At 41.5% G+C, this 20,733-nt stretch overlaps 1 protein-coding gene across 3 annotated transcripts in view; it reads right to left on the bottom strand.

The window, feature by feature from the left end:
• ASAP2 (ArfGAP with SH3 domain, ankyrin repeat and PH domain 2) overlaps positions 1-20,733 on the bottom strand; it is a 231,254-nt gene that overhangs the window by 148,682 nt on the left and 61,839 nt on the right. For all 3 annotated transcript variants that reach the window (XM_074991235.1, XM_074991236.1, XM_074991237.1), the window contains exons 4-5: positions 9,331-9,405; positions 4,870-4,919 (exon numbers count right to left, since the gene is read on the bottom strand). In XM_074991235.1, the coding sequence (XP_074847336.1) occupies positions 4,870-4,919; positions 9,331-9,405 (125 nt within the window). The remainder of the gene's footprint in view (positions 1-4,869; positions 4,920-9,330; positions 9,406-20,733) is intronic.

Raw genomic sequence — 20,733 nt, 5'->3', positions numbered from 1 at the left:
TAATTAGTATTTTGCAGACTTTCAGCCTAAGAAGTTTTCCAGGAATGGCAAGATGTCCTAAAAGAATCTCTTTTCTCTTTCACAGGAATTCACAAACTCCACAGTGGAAAGGGAACACTGTATAAAGGCACAGCAATTTTTACTCCTTCCCCTACAGCCACATTTGAATGATTGACTTCTAGTTTCAGAAAGGGAAACCATTCCCCTAAGCCACCAGGCCATCCAGCCTCTCCAAACAATATAGGTACTACAATAGTGGCTACCAATCAGTCAATGGCAATCAACTAGCTGATCCTGGGGAGCCTCCCAGTCTGTTGCAATTGTCACTCAGCAAGTTTCACATAACAGTTCTGTAAATTCTGTGAAAACTGCTGCCTTTCAATTAGCTGAATACCTATCAATATAGCCAGGAAAAAAACACATGAGAAGGCAGGAGGGGGTAAGAGAGACTTTGTGGGGAAATATACACAGGATTATTGGTTGGATGAAAAGAAAACAAACAGAAAGGGGGATAAGGACACACACACACACACACACACACACACACACACACACAAAATCGTTCCCATTTAACAGAAAATTGGCCATTTGGCCTCTATCGATAAACCATGGCTGCAGTCCTCAGACCATGAAGAATTAGTGCTTCCTGGTTATATTATACAGTATTATACAGATGATGCTCCCAAGAGCTCTCTGAAGCAAGGCTCCAAACCTGAAGCAGAAGACATACAAGCACCCCAGGATGTAGCTCTGGAGCAGCTAAATGAATGCATCTGCCCTGTGATATACCACCAAGAGAACCACCAAGATATACCGCTGTAAAGAAATTCAGTTTCTGTAGATGTAGCAACAAAGGCAAAACAACTACTTCATGTAACCACAGCAGCATGTGGAGCAACCCTTCAATTTCAAGTTGACTGACTGTTTGAGAGAAGAAACTGAAATCACAACCCATGCAACTTAGAAACACCTCAAAAATGTTGTATGTTCCAAGAGTAACGGATGCTTTAGCCAAAACCTGCTATTTTTCAACAAAATCCATTAGACTTTCCCAGCAAATGCACTCATCAAACATGTAAACAATCCAGAAGTAATGGTATTAAACCAAGAATAATTTAGGATCATATAGATACTCTTACCCGCCAAAAGGAAGACAAACATCTAGTAGTCTTTAAAGTGGTGCTAAACTGAGACCTAAGATGTTTGAAGACCTAACTGACAAGACCTACTTAGGGACCTGAAGAACAGCACCATACAGATCAAAAGCTTGCCTCTCTCTCACCATCAGGAGTTGGTCCAAAACAAGATATTACCTCACCAACCTTGTTTCCCAAACATTGTGGGAGAAACCTGGCTACACCAAAATTGAGACTTAGCTTCTTTTCAACTTTGCCTCTTCTGAACTCTGATCTGTCTACAGATCTCCTAAACTAACAAAATCAGAGGGAACACACAGATTAAAGTCCAAGAAAAAGGAGTCTGCCCTTGATAAAAGGTTTTATATCACCCTGAAGCAGAACAGGACACAATGGATACAGACCTTGGTAACAGGGAGATATAGACATGACAAAATATAAATGCTAGACTGAAACTTCACCAAAATATTTGTACTGCTGTTCAAAGAATTTGCCTATGCAGTTTCCCTTTAGCAAATCACTCTCTGGTTTTGGTCAAAGGGAGAGTGTCTTGCAGGACACACAAATGGTCAACAAATCCAGAATCCTACAGAGTTAACAAGTCTGTACTACAAACCAACAGTTGTGAGCAACTGGTGTTTTCAATCTCAGTTGAAAATTCCAAATTTACAAGTGCTTTTGTACTGATCGTCACTATCTGCACATTCAAGCTCAGGTAAACTTAAAAACAACACTTCTGTGCTGCACTTGAAAGTGTCATATCCAAACTGAAGGCAAAAATCCAGAGGCTTCCTGGCATTGCAACAGAATAGTCTCCAGGACTAAAGCATCAGAAATATAGCACAAGAAAGACAAATCCAACTGGAACTGAGTCCTCTAGTACCAAGGCAGCACGGTACATTTTTTATTATTACTGATGTATTTCTTTTAAACTGTTGTTCCTTGAAAGTTTGGGGGCATGAGGAGGGGCAAAATACAACTGCTTGTTAGACAAGCATTCAGATACAGTAATCCGGCATCACAATATTAGAGTGGACTTTGAGAAACCTCTTTATAGCCTATCTTCAGAAACTAAGGATTGAAACTAGAAATTGAAGCCTAAAAAACAACAACCTTGGATAGTTTCAAAGTCAGGTCATCTGCACCAGCTTTGAGGTATTACACACTTCCAGAATCAAAAACTGATGTGACACGGAAGGAGACATGAAAGGTACTGGAGCTATCTGTCTCAGCATCTGGAAAAGTTTCAAGATTTCAGAAGCAAGGATGCCTTTGCACTCAAGAACACTGTGTTTAGGGAACACAGCCGAAGAATTCAGTATAGCTAAGGCCATTCTGGGTCTTCCTCAAAATCGTCAGCCTGGAAATCTATCAATTCTAGTGATTTCATTTAGAAGCACTCCCGCAGAAGAAATGCCTACAGCCTCAGTAAACTATGACTGACCACCAGAGAAAGGCTGGGGCATAAGACCAAGATTCAGAAGACTCCAAATGATCAGAGAACTATGACACCACCTATAAAAACCAGACCGGTGCCAGGTTCTCAAAACTAGACTCAGTTTAGCATTGAACCACTTACTTTAGACAGTGCACAGCATCAGATTCTCCTGATTCTGTAGAGCTGAATAATCAGTATTGGACTGCTCAGTATAGAGTTCATTGGGCCAGAAAAATCAAGGGTGCTGGATATTTGCAGTCATATTCAACAAGCTATGACAAATCAGGCAACCTTGGTCATGCTGAAATAAGGTACAACAAGCCTTTAATAAGTGGTATGTCAGAGAAGTCAGTTGTGCTGGTATTGGATCCACTGTCATGGGCAAATCCATCAATTTGGATAATACTGATATTAGGCACTAAATCACTTTAACAAGTGGTTTACCGTAGGTAATGGAGCCAGAGCCTAGGCACTGAGCTATGTTGACTCAGATGGATCCTGCAGCCTTTTCAGTTGCATATGTAGTGTCAACTAAGGTGAACTTTAGTGCCACTCATATTCAGCACTACATCACTTCAAGCAAGTGGCTCACTGGAGTAAATTATGACAGATCCACACCACTTGACTCAGTCAACCCAAAAGAATCTAAGTATCTAACTTCAGCTACACTGATACTGATCCACTTCAAGCCTATGGTATACCTACCAACAGTATCAAAATTATTGCACCACATTCAGACAACACAGACAGTGCTGGAAATGGTACTGCTATACACAACATGCAGTATAGATGTACGCCACATTGGTCCCAGGATACTAAAAGGGACAAGATGAACAATATAACATATTTACTGAACCAACTTCTGGACCGAGCGAAGAGCTCCGTGTGATCTGAAAGCTTCTCTCAGTTACTCTCACTAACAGGATTTGGTCTAATAAAAGATATTATCTCACCCATCCATCCTCTCAAATGTGCAACATGAATCAGACCCTTCCATCAAAAGGATTACCATGACTCTTGGTGCTGGATAATAGCCATTGGGTGAATCTCACGTTGACCAAGGTCCTGAAATATCAGCACTGAACCAGGTCAACATCAGTACCACATCAACTGTGATGGTATGTCAGCATCAAATGGCTTCAAATCAAAGGGATCTAGGCACCTCAGTGCCAAGCCAACGGCCAGAATTTCACTACCATACCCAATCAAAAAGAAAAGGAAAAGGACATAGTTAAAACAGGCTTAGAACCACTTAATCTAGCTAGAGTCTAGAAATAATCCTAGATTTACTTATTTCCAAATTTAGTTGACTGGGCCTGTGAAGACCAGTCTCTCCACACAACCATCAATTGGGGCACAACAGGCCATGTCAGACTCATAACTTCTTTGTTATTCAAAGTAAAGATACTAAAAGAAATGACCAACAAGCTGAGCCTAGAGCCACACTATCATGGAACACAGACCTGCTCAGGGTCAATATTCTGGGGTTTCATTTTGTGCACATGCAAAATGGAGCTTTCTGGGCTCAAAGTCGATCCCGGAATTCCTCGCAAGCACTGAGGATTAAGGAAGGTTGACCTTCTGCTGTGTAGACAGACACTGAAGTTGACCACTGATAGGTCGATTTTAGCTATGCAACTGGTGTAGCTAAAATTGCATATTGGCAGTCAACTTCTATGTCTACTGTAGACATAGCCTAACTAAACTGAAAATGGTCCATCAAAAGAAAGAAGGACAGAGGAAAATATACAACAGAAGCACTAAAAATATTGTATGCAATCCAACTTCACTGCACCTTCAGCTATTAAGGAGGAATTAAAGGGAAGCTGGGGTCATTTGTTCTTTTATAACATCAGAATCCTCCCCAAGGGAGGAAGAAAGGGGTCAAGTAGACCTCATTGGACATTGTTCTAAAGAAGATTCCACATCTCATCACAAGGAGGTACGCAAATAAGTTTCTTTCCCCAAAGGCAGCCAAGGGGGGTAATAAATAGGGACTGTTTATGACTGCTGTCTGCTGGGAACATTATGAAGTACACAAAGCTTATAAAAATGTAATGCAATTTTTAAGCACCATCACCACAGTACAATAAAAAATTAACCCCTGAAATAAGTTATATTCTCAACTATAGAATGGCAAAAATTTTTTCCATGGATCAGTATTGTGCACAGACCTTTAAAGAAATTATGCTGTGGATCGCAGTTGGGGCTTTGCGGTATTATAATAGCATAAATGACCAACACCTCCACATTTCAAATTATGGTCTTCACTTTTAGTAAAAAGGAAATACATACACTTTTGTTTCATAGTCCTTCCAAGCCTTATCAAAAGGTTTTTTCAGATCCTGTCAACATAGGAAAAAAAAAAACACACATTAAACATGGCTAAGGATTTGCAACAAAAACACAGTGGACCTAATCAGTCAGGCCCAGACACTGTTGTGTGCATTCAGTGCAAGGCTGGCAGGGAACAAGGAGCCTTCCCTTCTCTCCTATCTTTCTGCAGCTCACACAAGAATAGGGCAAAAAAGAGCTCAGGCATGTGTAAGAACTGCCTCATAACTACTACTCCCCGAGTGCAAGCCTCATGCAACTTTGCTTGGGGGAACAGCTTATAGTATATCCTTCACAAAGCACCTGGCAGTGTGCACACCTCCTCTGTACACTGCTTAGATTAGAAAGGCATTTAGTCTTAAGAAGCACTTGAGGCAATTCAGTTTTGTACTACCTGAAAGTCTTTGCCTAACTGTTATAATCAGATCTTTACTAAAGACTTAATCCCATCCCAATAAAGTCGAATGACTTCAGTGGGAATACAATTGGACCTGCTGGCACAAATCCTGCATCCTAACTCAGGGCTTGTCTATACTACTGGAACATCGATGTAGTGCAGCTGATCTTCCGAAGTTCAGTTTTGCACATCTGGTGAAGACACAGCAAAACTGATCCCTCTGGACTCAGCTGTCCACCCCTGTACTCCACGCTATTGCCTGAAGTAAGGGATGTCGATGCAAGATGAAAGAGACTCAGACTACGCTAGGGAATTAAGTCAATTCTGATACATTGATTCTAGCTACACAAATGCTGTAGCTAGAATTGTGCACCTAAAATCGACTTAAAAATTTTCCTACTATAGACTTAGCCTCAGATGCAGAATTTCCCTGGACTTTAAAGAGAGTGAACTAGAGGATTTGGCTCTTAGCACAGGATAACTTGGGTAACTGACTATTTTACAAGACATTTAAGTGTTTTATTAGATTCTAGTGTGTTCAGCGGTTGAAGTTTTATTACATAATGAGAGAGCTCAGTTCACTGTAGATCAAATAACTTTAACTATTAAACTTAGAAAAAATCACATACTTCATTAAAACATTTATGAAATCCACACCCATAATCACTCACTTATGCCACCAATTCAAGGCAACTATACTGTAAAGACTGAGGGTCCAGTCCTCCAAATACTTAGCACCACTGACAATACTCATATGAGTAATGCTGCTCCCTTACATAAATTTCTGGAAGACAGCTTAGGAAATTTTCAAATCATTATACAAGAAATCATCTTTTTAGCTGTTTATAGTACTCAAAGAAATAATGTATACAGCAGAGTAAATTGTAATAAAACACTTTTGAACTTGAACAAACACCAAATGAAAGGTGAGACATTTGAAACCTGAAAAAAACATGTAGTGTTTTGTACAGTGTGTTGTCATACAATATCCTGAACTACAGGAATCCTGTGTCTCATTGTGCAGCTTTGTCATGAATACAAAAATATCACAGGGTTTTATTTTATCAAACATGCCCAAATATTGCACTGAAATGAAATGATCTTAGGTAATTAAGAATGCAAGGATACTGTACTATTACCAAAACATAACTCTGCTGATTTCTTACCCCAGTTATGCAGTTTTCTGTACTTGCTTTGTTGGTGTCACAATTTGTACAATTGCTATAATTTTCTACTGAGACTGCTCAAACTCCCTCACTCTGACTTGCTTCTGTACTTTGAATATGCAATCTTTCTGCCAAGTAACAAAAATTCTTTTTTAGCTTCTCTCTTCCTTCAGCAGAAAATCTAAATTTTACATGAAGAAAAAAATCCCATAGCATAAACAGGAAAGGGACCACCAACACAAGAAAAAATGGGAAGAGCTTCCAAAAAAATCCTGAGTCCATTTAACGTATATTCCTCTTCTCTGTCCTCCTTCCCCTGCCCCCTTTCCTAGCCTCTCCTGTAGACAAGCAACTCTGTCCCCAGACACTTGTGCCTTGAATCCGCAAATTCATGCACCTGCTTAACTTTATGTACTGTGCACACTTCTACTGTCTGCAGTTGGATTATAACACACAGACCATGTCTACACTATCCCAAAACTTCGAAATGGCCAAGCAAATGGCCGTTTTGAAATTTACTAATGAAGCGCTAAAATACATATTCAGCACTTCATTAGAATACCGGCAGCTGTGGCACTTCGAAATTGCTGCGGCTCACCGCTGCGCGGCTCATCCAGATGGGGGTCCTTTTCGAAAGGACCCCACCAACTTCGAAATCCCCTTATTCCTATCTGCTGATAAGAATAAGGGGATTTCGAAGTTGGTGGGGTCCTTTTGAAAAGGACCCCCGTCTAGATGAGCCACGCAGCGGCGAGGCGCAGCAATTTCGAAGTGCCACAGCCACCAGCATTCTAATGAGGCACTGAATATGTATTTCAGTGCTTCATTAGGAAACTTCAAAATGGACATTTGCATGGCCATTCTGAAGTTTCGGGATACTGCAGACGTAGCCACAATGTTTAAGTCTTGGTAGGATTGGGACCTTGCATCTCTTACCCAATTCAGTTGTGAAAGGAGGAAAACAAAGGTATTTTGGAGCTACTGACCTGTAGTGCATGAACAAGTTACAAAGGTAAAAGAGGGAGGAAGAGCTGAGATAACTGGAAGAGGACAAAGCATCAGAAGTATTCTATAAAACAAAAAAGTAGTCCTATAGCACTTTAAAGACTAACAAAATGATTTATTAGGTGATGAGTTTTCATGGGGCAGACACCTCTTCAGATCTGGAAATTTCAATAAAAGTAAACTGGCACAATGAGAATTTAACAGAAAGATAGAAAAATTAAATGAAAACTGGCAAATCAGCTACATAGGACAGAAGGAGTTCTGAGTTTGTTCAGCTCAGGACATGGTTATCAAGCTGGATACATTCCCCCAAGATATTATATTTCAGCTACCAGTTTAAATTCCATTAGGGATGCAAAATCCAGTTTAATTAATTAGTCAATTAAACATTACGTTTAATGAATTAACCCAATGTTTCCCAGTTTTATTTTGCCATGGAACCTTTAAACTCTAAAGAATTTTGTGGCGCCCCATTTCTAGGCTTTACCTCATCAGCCCCCAAATCCACCCCCTGCATCCCCAGGCTTAACTCTCTCAGCCTCAAACCTGCCCCTCCCCATCGCCAGGCTTAATCCTTCTCAGCCGCAAACCTACTTCACCCCAGCTTAACCCCTCTCAGCTCAAACCCCCCTCCCTCAGCTTAACTTCTCTCAGCCTCAAACCCGCACCCCCATCCACAGGATTTACCCACCTCAGCCCCAAACCAGCCCTCCTGGACTAACCCAGCTGTGGCACTGGCTGGGGAGCCTGTGCTGGGCACCCATGTGCGTGTGCCCAGTGGAAGGAAGGCTGGCGTGGAGGTATTCTGCTGGTGGGGGTGACCTGAGCCACACCCACTGGAGATGTGAGGCCACTCAGGTAGAGGGGTGAGTGAGGGGCTCTCTGCAGCTCCCTGCCCTGCTGCTGTTGAAATAATGGAACTAAATTCAGCTGGTTTAATGGTCAGATCCCTCCCACTGCCCATTAAACCAATTAAATTTTGTACTACTATTTCAGCAGTGGCAGTGCAGAGGGCTGCAGAGGAATCAGCTATTATAATGCAATTTTCTCACACAAACCTTATTTTCACTTTGCAGAATTCTGTGGAACACCATTTGGGAGAGACTGAGTTAACTGATTAAACGGGAGAGGAGATGACCTGGCCAGGGTGGAGGGCTGCCATAGATGGGGTTGGTCTAGCTGGACTGGAGTGCCCTCCACCTATTACACTCCTAAGCACATCCCAGACAAGGGCTGCTTAGGCCAGGCTGGAGAGCCCCTGCCTGTGGTGCTCCTGGACCCACCATGGATGAGGGTTGTTCCAACAGTGGGGGAGTGCTCCATGGGGCAGGAGCAGCCCCCTGCCCGCAGTGGGCACAGTGCTGCTGTAACCCCTACTGGTTAACCTAAAAGGATAAGATTTACCAGTTAAGTGGTTAACATTTAACATCCCTAAATTCTACATTTATTCATGCTAACAAAATGCATGTTTCTACTCACACATAAAGCTCCAGATAAGTTTACAATGCTATATCATGTTAATAAGCATTTTAAATTAAAACACACATATTCTTATACATTTCTTTTCACATATTTTATCTGAGCTCTATACAATCTTCTGTCACACTCAAGATTATTATACCTTCCGGAACTCTGTCCTCTAGTTTTGAAGTTAATTACATAGGGTGCTATAGTTAAGCCACATGGGCAAAGAAAGTGGCTTAGTTCACAGCTGTTGTCCAGAGCATTTCATAATTACTGTGTAGTGAACAGGTATATGAGTATATGTATTATTTCAACTAAAATTAAATTAGCACATTATCGATATATATTTATTATACCAAAAATAAAAACAGAAATTAATTATTACCATACCCCTTTTACTCCTTTGAGGTCTCCTTTCAGCAAACTGTCCAATGGAAAAGTGATTATGTTGTTCATGTTTTGAATCTGTAACAAAAATTAAAGTTACACTTTAAAGATTGTTAACATGATATAATAAAAAATGAACATTCTTTGGCTTCACTCAAATATTTGGTGAGTTTTAAATTACATTCGTTTTCCTAATACTGTTTTGCAAGTATTTATCAGTATAATCACTAATCAAAAAGAGATGTAATATGACTGAATACAGTGACTTTGAAAACTGTTGATATTGTTTGCATATATGGGTTCTAAATATAGGCTAAGTCTACGCTGCATTCCACTTTCTGAAGCAGAATGCAAATGAGCAATAGAAAACGCACAGATTTACAAATCGCATGCCTCATTTGCATATTCTCACATACTCTCACTGCTGGAAGAGGCTTTTCCAGAAGCAAAAATAGCCATGTAAATTGGGTTTCTTTGAAAACAAACCCATTTTCAAAAGAACCATTCTTCCCATTTTGTTTCCATAAAAAGGACTTTTTCAAAAATAGGGTTTGTTTTTGAAGGAACACCATCTAGCCGGCTGTCACTGAATCTGGAAAAGCCTCTTCCAGAAGAACGATCACACAGTACTATGCAAATGAGTCATGAGATATGTGAATCCATGCTCCATTTGCATTTTCAATCTCACTCATTTGCATTCAACTTTCAAAAGTGGAATGCAATGTAGACACAGTCATGAAGTGTCTGTAGCAGGAATGCCAGTAAGCACAACCTCCAGCAGTGATTGCAAAATGAGACCATTATTTCTGGTATTTGCCTGGTTAAATTGTAATTGAACATTGTTTTTCTAGATGTACTATATTTCAGCCTATTATTGCTGATTATCTATTTTCTAATAAAAAAGAGTGGACCAAACTCATTTTGGGTTTAAATGCCATACCTTAAGCCAAATTCTTATAACACTTTGATTAAACAAAATAACTAAAGCAAGAAATAATGCTGTTTGACAAGTGGTACAGATACAAGTAAACCTCTATTAAAGGTTTAATCTCATCATATGATTCAGGCACAAATGTTCAAACAGTGGGCCTTGCTACCACGCACAGTGTTAAATTTTAACTTAGCATAAATATACACATTGCATTGAGAATAAGAGAGGGTGTAACAGAATTGCATGAATAAAAAAGATTAATTTATTTTAACATATGAAACATGCTTTAAAGGGAAGATTTGCTCACTCCATACTCCACCCACAGATATCAGGCAATGCACAAAAACATGTACAATGGATGGTTTTCCACAGTCAGAAAGAGGAAGATGCAAACAGGAACCTCAGGAAAGGAGTCTGAAGCAGTATAATTGCAGAGAGGGGATTCATTTCCAGGACATATTGGCCGTGTCTACACGTGCCCCAAACTTCGAAATGGCCATGCAAGTGGCCATTTCGAAGTTTACTAATGAAGCGCTGAAATGCATATTCAGCGCTTCATTAGCACGCGGGCGGCAGTCGCGCTTCGAAATTGACGCGCCTTGCCGCCGCACGGCGCGTCCAGACGGGGCTCCTTTTTGAAAGGACGCCACCTACTTCGAAGTCCCCTTATTCCTATGAGCTCATGGGAATAAGGGGACTTCGAAGTAGGCGGCGTCCTTTCGAAAAGGAGGCCCGTCTGGACGCGCCGCGCGGCGGCAAGGCGCGTCAATTTCGAAGCGCGGCTGCCGCCCGCATGCTAATGAAGCGCTGAATATGCATTTCAGCGCTTCATTAGTAAACTTCGAAATGGCCATTTGCATGGCCATTTCGAAGTTTGGGGCACGTGTAGACGTAGCCATTAAGAGTTATCACCTTGTGGCTCTTTGGTGGCTTAAGTGAAATGAATTCAGTAGTGCAAATACTGGCCTCAGAGTACAACTATGCATGTGAAAAAACACTGAAATTCTTGGCATTATTAATAGAAGCCTTGGAAGAGTGTCCAAAGAGTAATTAGGCCTGGATATATGACTATACTCTCAAGCCTAAAGGTGGTTTCTTCACAGGAGAGAGGGTGGCAGTGCGCAGATTTTCACATAATCAGTTATAATGCACCTTTTGTGTGGATAGAGGCCACTTTGTCTCAATGGCTCAGAAGCTGTCTCTTTTTATGTGAATTAATTACACATGAAAAATAAAAATTAGTCTCAATAATATTTAGATATTGTTAGTGACAATGTTGAAAGTGATTTGTCTACTCCACACTGACTGCTAAGTCACGGCTGGTATTCCACCACCAGACTTCAAGACTTCAACAAAATAGTATTCAAAGATGATGAAAGGGGAGGACAACTACCTGTAGACTGCGTATTCTTCAAGATGTGTGGTCCCTATTTGTGTTCCACTGTGAGTTATGCATGCATGCCATATGTCTGGAGTCAGAGAATTTGAAAGTTGCAACCATTAATTCAACTACCTCTCCAGTTCTTTCTCCACCCTGACTCAGAGAAGACTGAAAGCAGATGGGAAAGAGTGCAGAGTGGAATACAGATAAGGACCATACATACTGAAAAACCTCCACGTATAGTAAGTAACCTTCCTGTCTTCTTCAAGAGTTGGTCCCTCTTGCATTCCACTTCAGGAGACTGACAAGAAGTACCTAACTGGGATGAAGGAGCAAGCACATAGATGGTAACTAAGCAGAGTACTGCCACCCAAAAGGAGTCATCAGCAGAGGAGCTGAGCAACAGGGTCCAATGCCTAGCATGTGCGTGAATGGAGCCTCACATGGCTGCTTTATAGATATGCAATGGCAGTACCTACTGAAGAGATGCCACAGCTGTTGCCTGCTCTCTGGTAGAGTAACTCTTTCTTTCCCCTTAGCAGACAGAAGAGAAGATTCTATCTATAGTTGACAGAATGCAAACGCAATCTGGAGATTCTCTGGATGGAGATGACTTGCCCTCTGACTCTTTCTGCCATGACAACAAACGGTTTCAGGGGATTTCCTGATTCTTTTTGTCTTCTGTAGATAAAAGTCCAAGGCCTACTTGAATGATGAGGAAGTGGAGTCTGCGTTCCTCTGTGGACACGTCATTTTGGCAAGAAGAAAATGACAAATAAGTGAATCAAACAGTTACGGTGAAATTCCAAAAGCAGCTGAGGGTGAATTTGGGACATATACTCAGCAAAGCCTTATCCTTATAGAATATAGTGAACAGAGGATCTCCCATCAGGGCTCCAACTTTGCCAAACTCTAAGCTGGGATGATGGTTCTGTAGAGAAAGTGATGGGTTGTAGAGAAAGTGATCTTCATGGAGAAATGCAATGCAAGAAACAGTAAGTTTAAAGGGGGGATTTGTAAGTACTCAGAAAACAAAGTTTAGCTCCCACAGGGGAGTAGGCTTAGTAGGCTGGAACATTCTTTTAGACTTTTCCACTTCAGAATGTATTGGTCTGAGAACATACAAAGATTGAGTAGCCTTGGGAAAGTGGATAGTATGCACTGAATGCCAGCCAGCGAACTCAGAAAGAGATGATGGGCAAAACTGATGTATTCAAATATCCAGTCCTAGCCGAAGATGACAGGAGTATATGTATTTTCGAAGATAATGTCTCTTTGATGTGCCCAAGAAGAAAATCACTTGCATGTAATTAGATAACATTTTCTAGTAGAGTCCTTTCTATTAGTAGAGATGTCTCAGTGACTGTGCAATATGAATATTTTAATGATGATGCCCATCCAAATTCCAAACACTAAGATGAACTCATCTTGCCATTCTACCAGGTCAGGCGCTTGGGAAATGGTGGAAGGATGTTGTGTGGTTGGAATGACGTGTACAAACCTAGGAAAAAGAGAATTGTCTGGGTCAGAAGGGGACCACCAGGATTACCCCTGCTCTGTCCTGCCAGATTTTGTGTAGAACTCATAATAGAAGCAGTAGCAGAGCGAATGTATACTTGAACTGGTTGGATGAGGGAAAAAACAGATCACCGCCCTGGGAGTAGTGATCAAAGGCTCCTCTGAAGCAAAATGTGGTACCATTTCTATCTGCTTCAGAAGTGAACAGATTCCTTGTTGAGGTTCCCCTCAGAGTGAATATATCACACTGTACTGAGCCATGAACCCCCCACTCATGGCTGACTGCAAAACATCAGCTAAGGGACTGTGCAAGCAGATTTTACTTCCCTGGCAGATAGGCCACTGATAGGTTGATTCAATTACTGAAGCACCTGTTCCCAAGGCTGACTGCTTCTGCATACAAGGAGGTGGATCTCACTCCTCCCAGTTTGCTGATGTATTAGAAATGACTGCCTACAACTCCAGGATATTGATGAGCAGCCTGAACTCTTGAGATGTACAGGTACCGGTGTATTTTCATGTGGGCTCCTAAACTATGAGGTGTCCTCATAGGGAGGTGTCTTGTCTGTAGAGAAAGGATCCCCCAGGAACACCTGATCAGATTTGTCCATTATAGCAGAGGAGACATGACATTATCCAATTGCAGGCATGTTGGAAAGATGCAAAGATGGGAGTCTTGAAAATGGGATAACATAGGTGCACGAGGCCACATGATCTAGGAGACAGATGTGCCTTGATTGGTATTCAAGGGCTGTTTGTGATGTTAGCTATGAAATCACTGACAGCCTAGAACCTGTCTTTGGGCAGATATTCTCTTGCAGTTAGAGAACCAAAGGCTGCCCAGATAAAGCCAAAAATTGTGCATATTGTGCAGGGCAAGAAAACACTTTTTTTCCATGTGTATGTTTTCTCCTAATGAGGAGAATATGTGTAACTTTATGGAAGTTAATAAAGAGGCTTCCTGGGAAGCTATGAGGACAATGTACCAGTTGTTGAGATAGGAGAAGACAATGAAACCACAATGTCAGACATGAACTGCTACAATTTTGGTAGTATCTTGGTAAATACTCTGGGGGGCATTTGCGAGTCAGAAGAGGGTATTCCGTACTGAAAATGGTTGTACTACTATGAGTCTGAGGAAGCATCTGTGGGCAGGATGAAAGTTCACATGCAAGTACAGTTCTTGATATGAAGGATGCTTAAACCACATGCCCTCTTCGAAAGATGCATTTCTAGGTGCTAATGTGATCATGGGGATATCTGAGTTTGTAAATGAAGTGGTTGAGATGGCAATGATTGAGGTTGGTCTCCAAAATCGCCTTTCTTTCTGGGTACCAACTACGTCAAGTAAAGCCATCTCCCTCAGTACTGATGAGTGAGGTGTTCTACTGATCCTCACTGTAGTAAGGAGTTCACTTCATTTGAGTATAGTCTCATGGTAGTGGTCACCAAGGGGGACTGGGGAGGGCCGAAAGAGTTAGGGATGCAAACTATTATACAGCCAGAGTACATGACATTCAGTACCCACTTGTTCATTGTCATTGCACCCAAGGTGTTGAAACAGAGTGGTGGATGACCCCCAAGTGGTGTCAGGTCAGGAGGTGTTTGACTTTGTGTTTCACAGCTCTCAGCTCCCATTAGAAATAAAAGTGAGTCAGGTATTCAGATAAACATGCATAGCCTGTTACAGAGGGTCTAGGTAAGTGGGACCTTTTGTGAGTCAGGTATTCAGATAAACACGCACAGCCTGTTGCAGAGGGTCTAGGTAAGTGGGACCTTTTGTCTCTCATGTGGTAGCTCACAGAGACTCTGATGAGAAAACTGCTGAATCACATGTTTAGATATGACTGATAAGCAGCAAAATGTCCTTTTAGGGGCAGGCATGTATAGCCCAATGAGCAGCAGATAGCTCTGGAGTCCTTCAGGGTATGGGAGTATTCACCTGGTTGAAAAGGTGTGGTTCACTGAAGGGGAAGCTTTCTGTGGTATTATCTTCCTTGGGAACCATAACACATGGAGCCATGTCTTCCTGCTCACAATGACTGCAGTAGACAAAGCTCTAGAGAAAGAATTAGCTACCTCAACTGCAGATCGGCGAGTGGTCCTGGCTACAGTTTGTCTTTGTCTATCAGAGCTTGAAAATGAGCTTTATTCTGTTTTAGAAAGCTATTGGTAAACTCTACAAAGTTGGCTAAATATGTTTTCCTGAACTATGCCATCAAAATCTCGTTATTAACCATCAGGAATGGGAGGCTCAATGTTTAGTAAGATCTTTCTTCCCAGCAGATCCATATGTATGCCATTTTTATCAGCAGAAATAGACCGGGATGTTGCTGTCCAGCTCTTTCAGAAGCAGCATCAGTGAGCTGGGAGCTGGTTTAGAACAAACATTCTGCCCCTTTGGCTGGCATATAACAATGCTTCTCTACCTTTTGGCTGCAGGATCAGAGATGGCAGGTGTGCTACACTGTCCCACCTGTCTCCAGTATAACATCATTAGTGAGAAGAGCTATACTGTTGGTCTGGAGAGACGCAGGATACATAGAAATTCATGTTGGGAGTCCTGGATCTCCTCAAGGGGAACATAAAGGTCCTTGGCAAATCTGGGAAGAAGTCCTGGAGCTGCCTGAAGTCGTCATAGGGAGAGAGGAAAGGAGAAGAGAGAAGAAGAGAGGAGTCACCACTTTGCCCAGGGATGACGGTGGGAGTCTTGCTAGCTCTGGTGAAACTGCAAGTTCCCTAGCATCATGTTCCTCCTGTCAGATCTCCCCTTAAAGAGGAGGCAAGCGATGACTCTGTGGCATATTGGATAGATTCTGCAGGGGGTCCTAGTCTCAAAGCCCATCAGGAGAGCCAACAGAAGGGTGACAAGCATCAGAGAGGTAGTCGTGTTAGTCTGTAGCTTCGAGAACAACAAGAAGTCTTGTGGCACCTTTTAGACTAACAGATATTTTGGAGCATAAGCTTTTGTGGGCAAAGACCCGCTTCATCAGGTGCGTGAGTTGGGGGAGTGGTTTCAGAGGGGTATTTAAAGAATGAGGTCCCAGTAAAAGGGAGGGCCAGAGCTGACAAGATCTATTCAGCAAGGTGGAAATGGCCCATTATCAATAGTATTATCAGTAGGCATCCTTCAGTCTGCATAGACTATGGATCGCGCCCTTAAAAGTTTCAATTGAAGACTATCAAAAGAGAAAAAAACAAGTCAGATCAGACAGGGGGATATGAGCCATTGTCAGAGTCTAATGGGGAGATATTAACACCCAGAGCAGTGAAACTGTCTTTGTGAGCTGCGACCCACTCCCAGTCTCTGTTTAATCCTTGGTTAATGGAGTCAAATTTGCAAATAAATTGCAGCTCAGAGATTTCTCTCTCCATCTGATTTTTGAAATTTCTTTGTTTCAGGACTGCCACCCTTAAATCTGCTACTGATTGAATCTTCCTCATCAGCAGATTTAAGGGTGGCAGTCCTGAAACAAAGAAATTTCAAAAATCAGATGGAGAGAGAAATCTCTGAGCTGCAATTTATTTGCAAATTTGACTCCATTAACCAAGGATTAAACAGAGACTGGGAGTGGCTCACAGCTTACAAAGGCAATTTCTCTGCTCTGGGTGTTAATATCTCCCCATTAGACTCTGACAATGGCTCATATCCCCCTGTCAGATCTGACTTGTTTTTTCCTCTTTTGATACGTACTATTGATAATGGGCCATTTCCACCTTGCTGAATAGACCTTGTCAGCTCTGGCCCTCCCTTTTACTGGGATTCCATTCTTTAAATACCCCTCTGAAACCACGCCCCCCCAACTCATGCATTTGATGAAGCAGGTCTTTGCCCACGAAAGCTTATGCTCCAAAATATCTGTTAGTCTATAAGGTGCCACAAGACTTCTTGTTGTAACAAAAGGGTGAGCTCCCATGGAATAGGGCACCAGTGGTTCGAAGTCAGAGGCTGTGGATGCTGGTCCCAAGTCAGTGCAGGTCTTCTGAGTGGAGCAGGACACATAGGGTAGGAGAAGAAAAATTCACCAGGTGGTTCACAGTCTCCCAATGAAGAAAAGGCTCTGACCAGGTATGTTGTTGGAGGGGAGAGATATTCTGCATACGGGATGAGTGATTCCTCAGAGGTGATACTACCACCTTGAAGACAGATGGAGGAGGGGATTTTAAATCTGGGAAAATGAAAATGTTCCATGGGATGGCAACACTTTCAAATCTCCCTGGTGTAAGAGGTGTTCTGCTTGTTCAAGCCACTAGACCCAGCAAGGAGGACGGCATCTGAAGTTGACAGTGATCAGACTTAATCAGTGCTGATGGATTCTGGGGTCTGGTAGGCATCAGGGATGTTGGTATTGACTGAACATGGCCCAGTACCAATGGAACCCACTTATAGCCTTTGCTGTCATGTCTCTGTAAACATGGGCTTGCTTCAAGACAAATCTAACTTCTCTGAAGCAGATTTACAGCAAGACTTAGTCTGATGCTTACAAGTGCTTTCTTTCAAGGCACACACATACACTCGTGAGATCTGAGATCTTCCACGTTAGAATTGGACTTTGCAGCAAGAGGCGCACTCCTTGCTGCATCAAACAGATGTACTGAAGGGGTGGGGGAAGGGGTTTGTTTCTCAGCACGAGTCCATCTGATGCCTCATGGCCTTCTATATGAGGTATTTGTGAAGATGAAGTCCCCCTGGGTTTTATTAGGTATGCTGGGGAACAGTCAGCAGTTACCACACCTCATTGCAATGGAGGCTTCCCCAAGGCAGTACAAACAGTGCTGATGGGCATCACTGACAGAAAAAGATCACTAGCAGGAAGCACAGAGTTTGAAGCCTGGTGTTTTGGGCCTAGTTTGGTACCAAATAGGATAGGCGGGGGGCAACGCCCTGAGAGCTTAATCTAACACTAACAGATGTATGAAACATTTAACTCAAAAAGCTATTCAAACTGGTAAAACTGTTTACAAACTAGATAGTTCTTATTTTGTAGAAGGAAGCCACAGCAGTGGACCTACACCAGGTGGCAATGAAAAGGCACTAGAGAGGTGATCCATCTTTCCTACCATGTATGCCCCTCACACGGGGACAAACAGTAATCCAAGGTGTACGTGCATAACAAATGGACAATACTTTCAAATTCTCCAGCTCCACATGGACAGTGCACATGTGCAACCCATAGTGCAATGCAGTAGGAACCATCACCTGAAGAACTCTGCAAGCCAGACAAATCCTGAAGGAGCATATGGAGAAATGTGGTGAATACCTCAGATACAACTGGAGACTTCATTAGGATGTGAGGGAGGGGGAAAGAGACACACAAAAAGGCTACTGAGCGATCATACAGTTTTGTTAGGATTTTATACTATAAAATATCATCATCCTACTTGACTTTTTATGTATTACACAGTTCAGAGGTCCTACCTAGCAAGCTATGCTTCCACAGTCTAAATGTAGTTATCGTTATCTGAGTCCAGGTATAATTTTGAATGACCCAAAAGATAAAGCCTTCTTCACCATGTGCCTAAAGTTCTACAGCTCCATTACAAAAGGTGTGTGCCAGGAAATGTTCTAATTACATATTCAAGTCAGGCTACAAAATTCACCTTCTCACCACTGCATTCCTGAGTAAATCAGAAGAGAGAAAAAACCTGCTAGCAGATGCCAACATTTAAACCAAGACTACAATGGAACACTGATTGCCTTCAGGTCAGTTCTGACTACTTTCATGACCAGAACATGCATACAATGGCTATAGGTGTAATGGGTGTACTTGAACCTGGACTCTCTGGAGGTTACTACATGAGACCCTACAGTCTGAGCTATGAGCCAGCTGGCACTCAGCTAAGGCTATAGAGAAGACTCCTCCTTTCTCTTTGTAAGTGATCTAAGTGTCACTACATGGAATAAGTGAATCATATCTAGCAGGTGTGTGGGTTATACAGGCACTTTAGAAGAGATAATACACATGCAAGCATTTCTAGTTATTTCTAGCTAAAAACTTTTAAATATATTAAAAACTATAAAATAGGGTTTCTTTTTGAAAGTATTAATGTTTGATTTAATTGTACTCCTCCAATATTTTGTTTTTAAACATTGGTAATATTTATATTTACTACTTCTTCTACCCCGCTGCATTCCTTTTACTTATCCTTGATGTTGCCTGATCTTTAGATTGCATATAATTATACAGGTTACTTATTAATTTCCAATTATCATGTATAGGGTTGACATGTCCCTTATCACAGGATTATGTCCAGTATTTAAATTATTCTATGGCTGGGAGCTCTGATATGTACAGCTGCAACACTGACACTATAGGAACTCTTGTGAGTTTACAAATATAATTTATTAATAGAGGTAGCACAAACACCCCACGTTCACAATAAATAGCTAATGTACATCTATATATCCACATACTTAAATCATTCCTCCCAGAACATCCTGAAGTGTTACCATTGCCTTCCTCATCACCAGTGGCCATTACCATCTTCCCCATCATCACCAGTGTCTATCATTCTGGCACCTCCTGAAGGACTACATTTCCTTCTCCCACCGCTCCTAGGCTGCAACTTTTAGAATATCTTTTGCTGGCAATGTTATGTTTAATACATATTCAATAGGGCATGTTTTCTCATTTGTATTTTCTCACCCTACTAAAGGGTAAGTTGTGTTTCCTCTTTAGGTTGGTATATCACAGATCTCAACTTATTATCATATATACCAATTTGTTAAAAAATGCCTTTTGTGGTTACTTACCACATTTTTTATTTCTGTCCTAACTAGTTATTCAGTAGTGTCTTAACTTGTTATTTTAGGGTTTTCCAAGTAGTGAAGTGCCTGCTAAGTTTGAGGGTATTCTTGGAAGCCCCTGTGTCACTGAAAGTTGGTCTGTCTAGGTAAAGGGTCCTGAATATATTCACATTGACTTTGCTTTCTGAATGAAAGATCCCAAGCATGTGTAGGCTAGCTTTACTTTATCTCAGCACACAGGATGTGGCTTGTAAGTCCCTCATGTTATAAATCTACTATAAGCTATTATAATAAACATATAACCAAAACCACAAGGAAATAAGAAATCTACTAGAAAATGTATCTCTAGGCAAGCAAGCAGGTTAGCCCTATAGTCTATACTGTCAAATGAATTTATATGTAGTATGTACATATGCAGTATTAAATGCATGCATTGTTTAGACATAAAACAAATCATGCTTGTTTATATCCATAAAGCAGAAGGTGGAATGTAGGAGAAAAATCTTGAAATTTTCTTTACTGTTTCTTTCATAAGAGGTTTATGTAGACACTTATTTCTAGCAGAGTAAAGATGCACTCCTTTGTTGCTTCTCCCATTCTGGCTCCTCTGAAAATGTACACAAAAGTATCAATCACTGAACAGATGCCAGTGCCTATACTGCCTCTGCATTTTGATCTATAATTTTTAAAAGTTGGTGGGAAAGACAGACACACATTGAGGTCTGGAAGTACTTCAGACATGCTGTAAGATCTGCTCCCCTTGATACCAGAGACACAATGACACTTTCCACGTATTTTTAAAAAGTATCTGCTTTCCACTTCGAGAAC

The sequence above is a fragment of the Carettochelys insculpta genome, chromosome 3 (assembly GCF_033958435.1).
Source record: "Carettochelys insculpta isolate YL-2023 chromosome 3, ASM3395843v1, whole genome shotgun sequence".
Classification (NCBI taxonomy): Eukaryota; Metazoa; Chordata; order Testudines; family Carettochelyidae; genus Carettochelys; species Carettochelys insculpta.
This window is presented reverse-complemented; position numbering and strand designations above follow the sequence as displayed.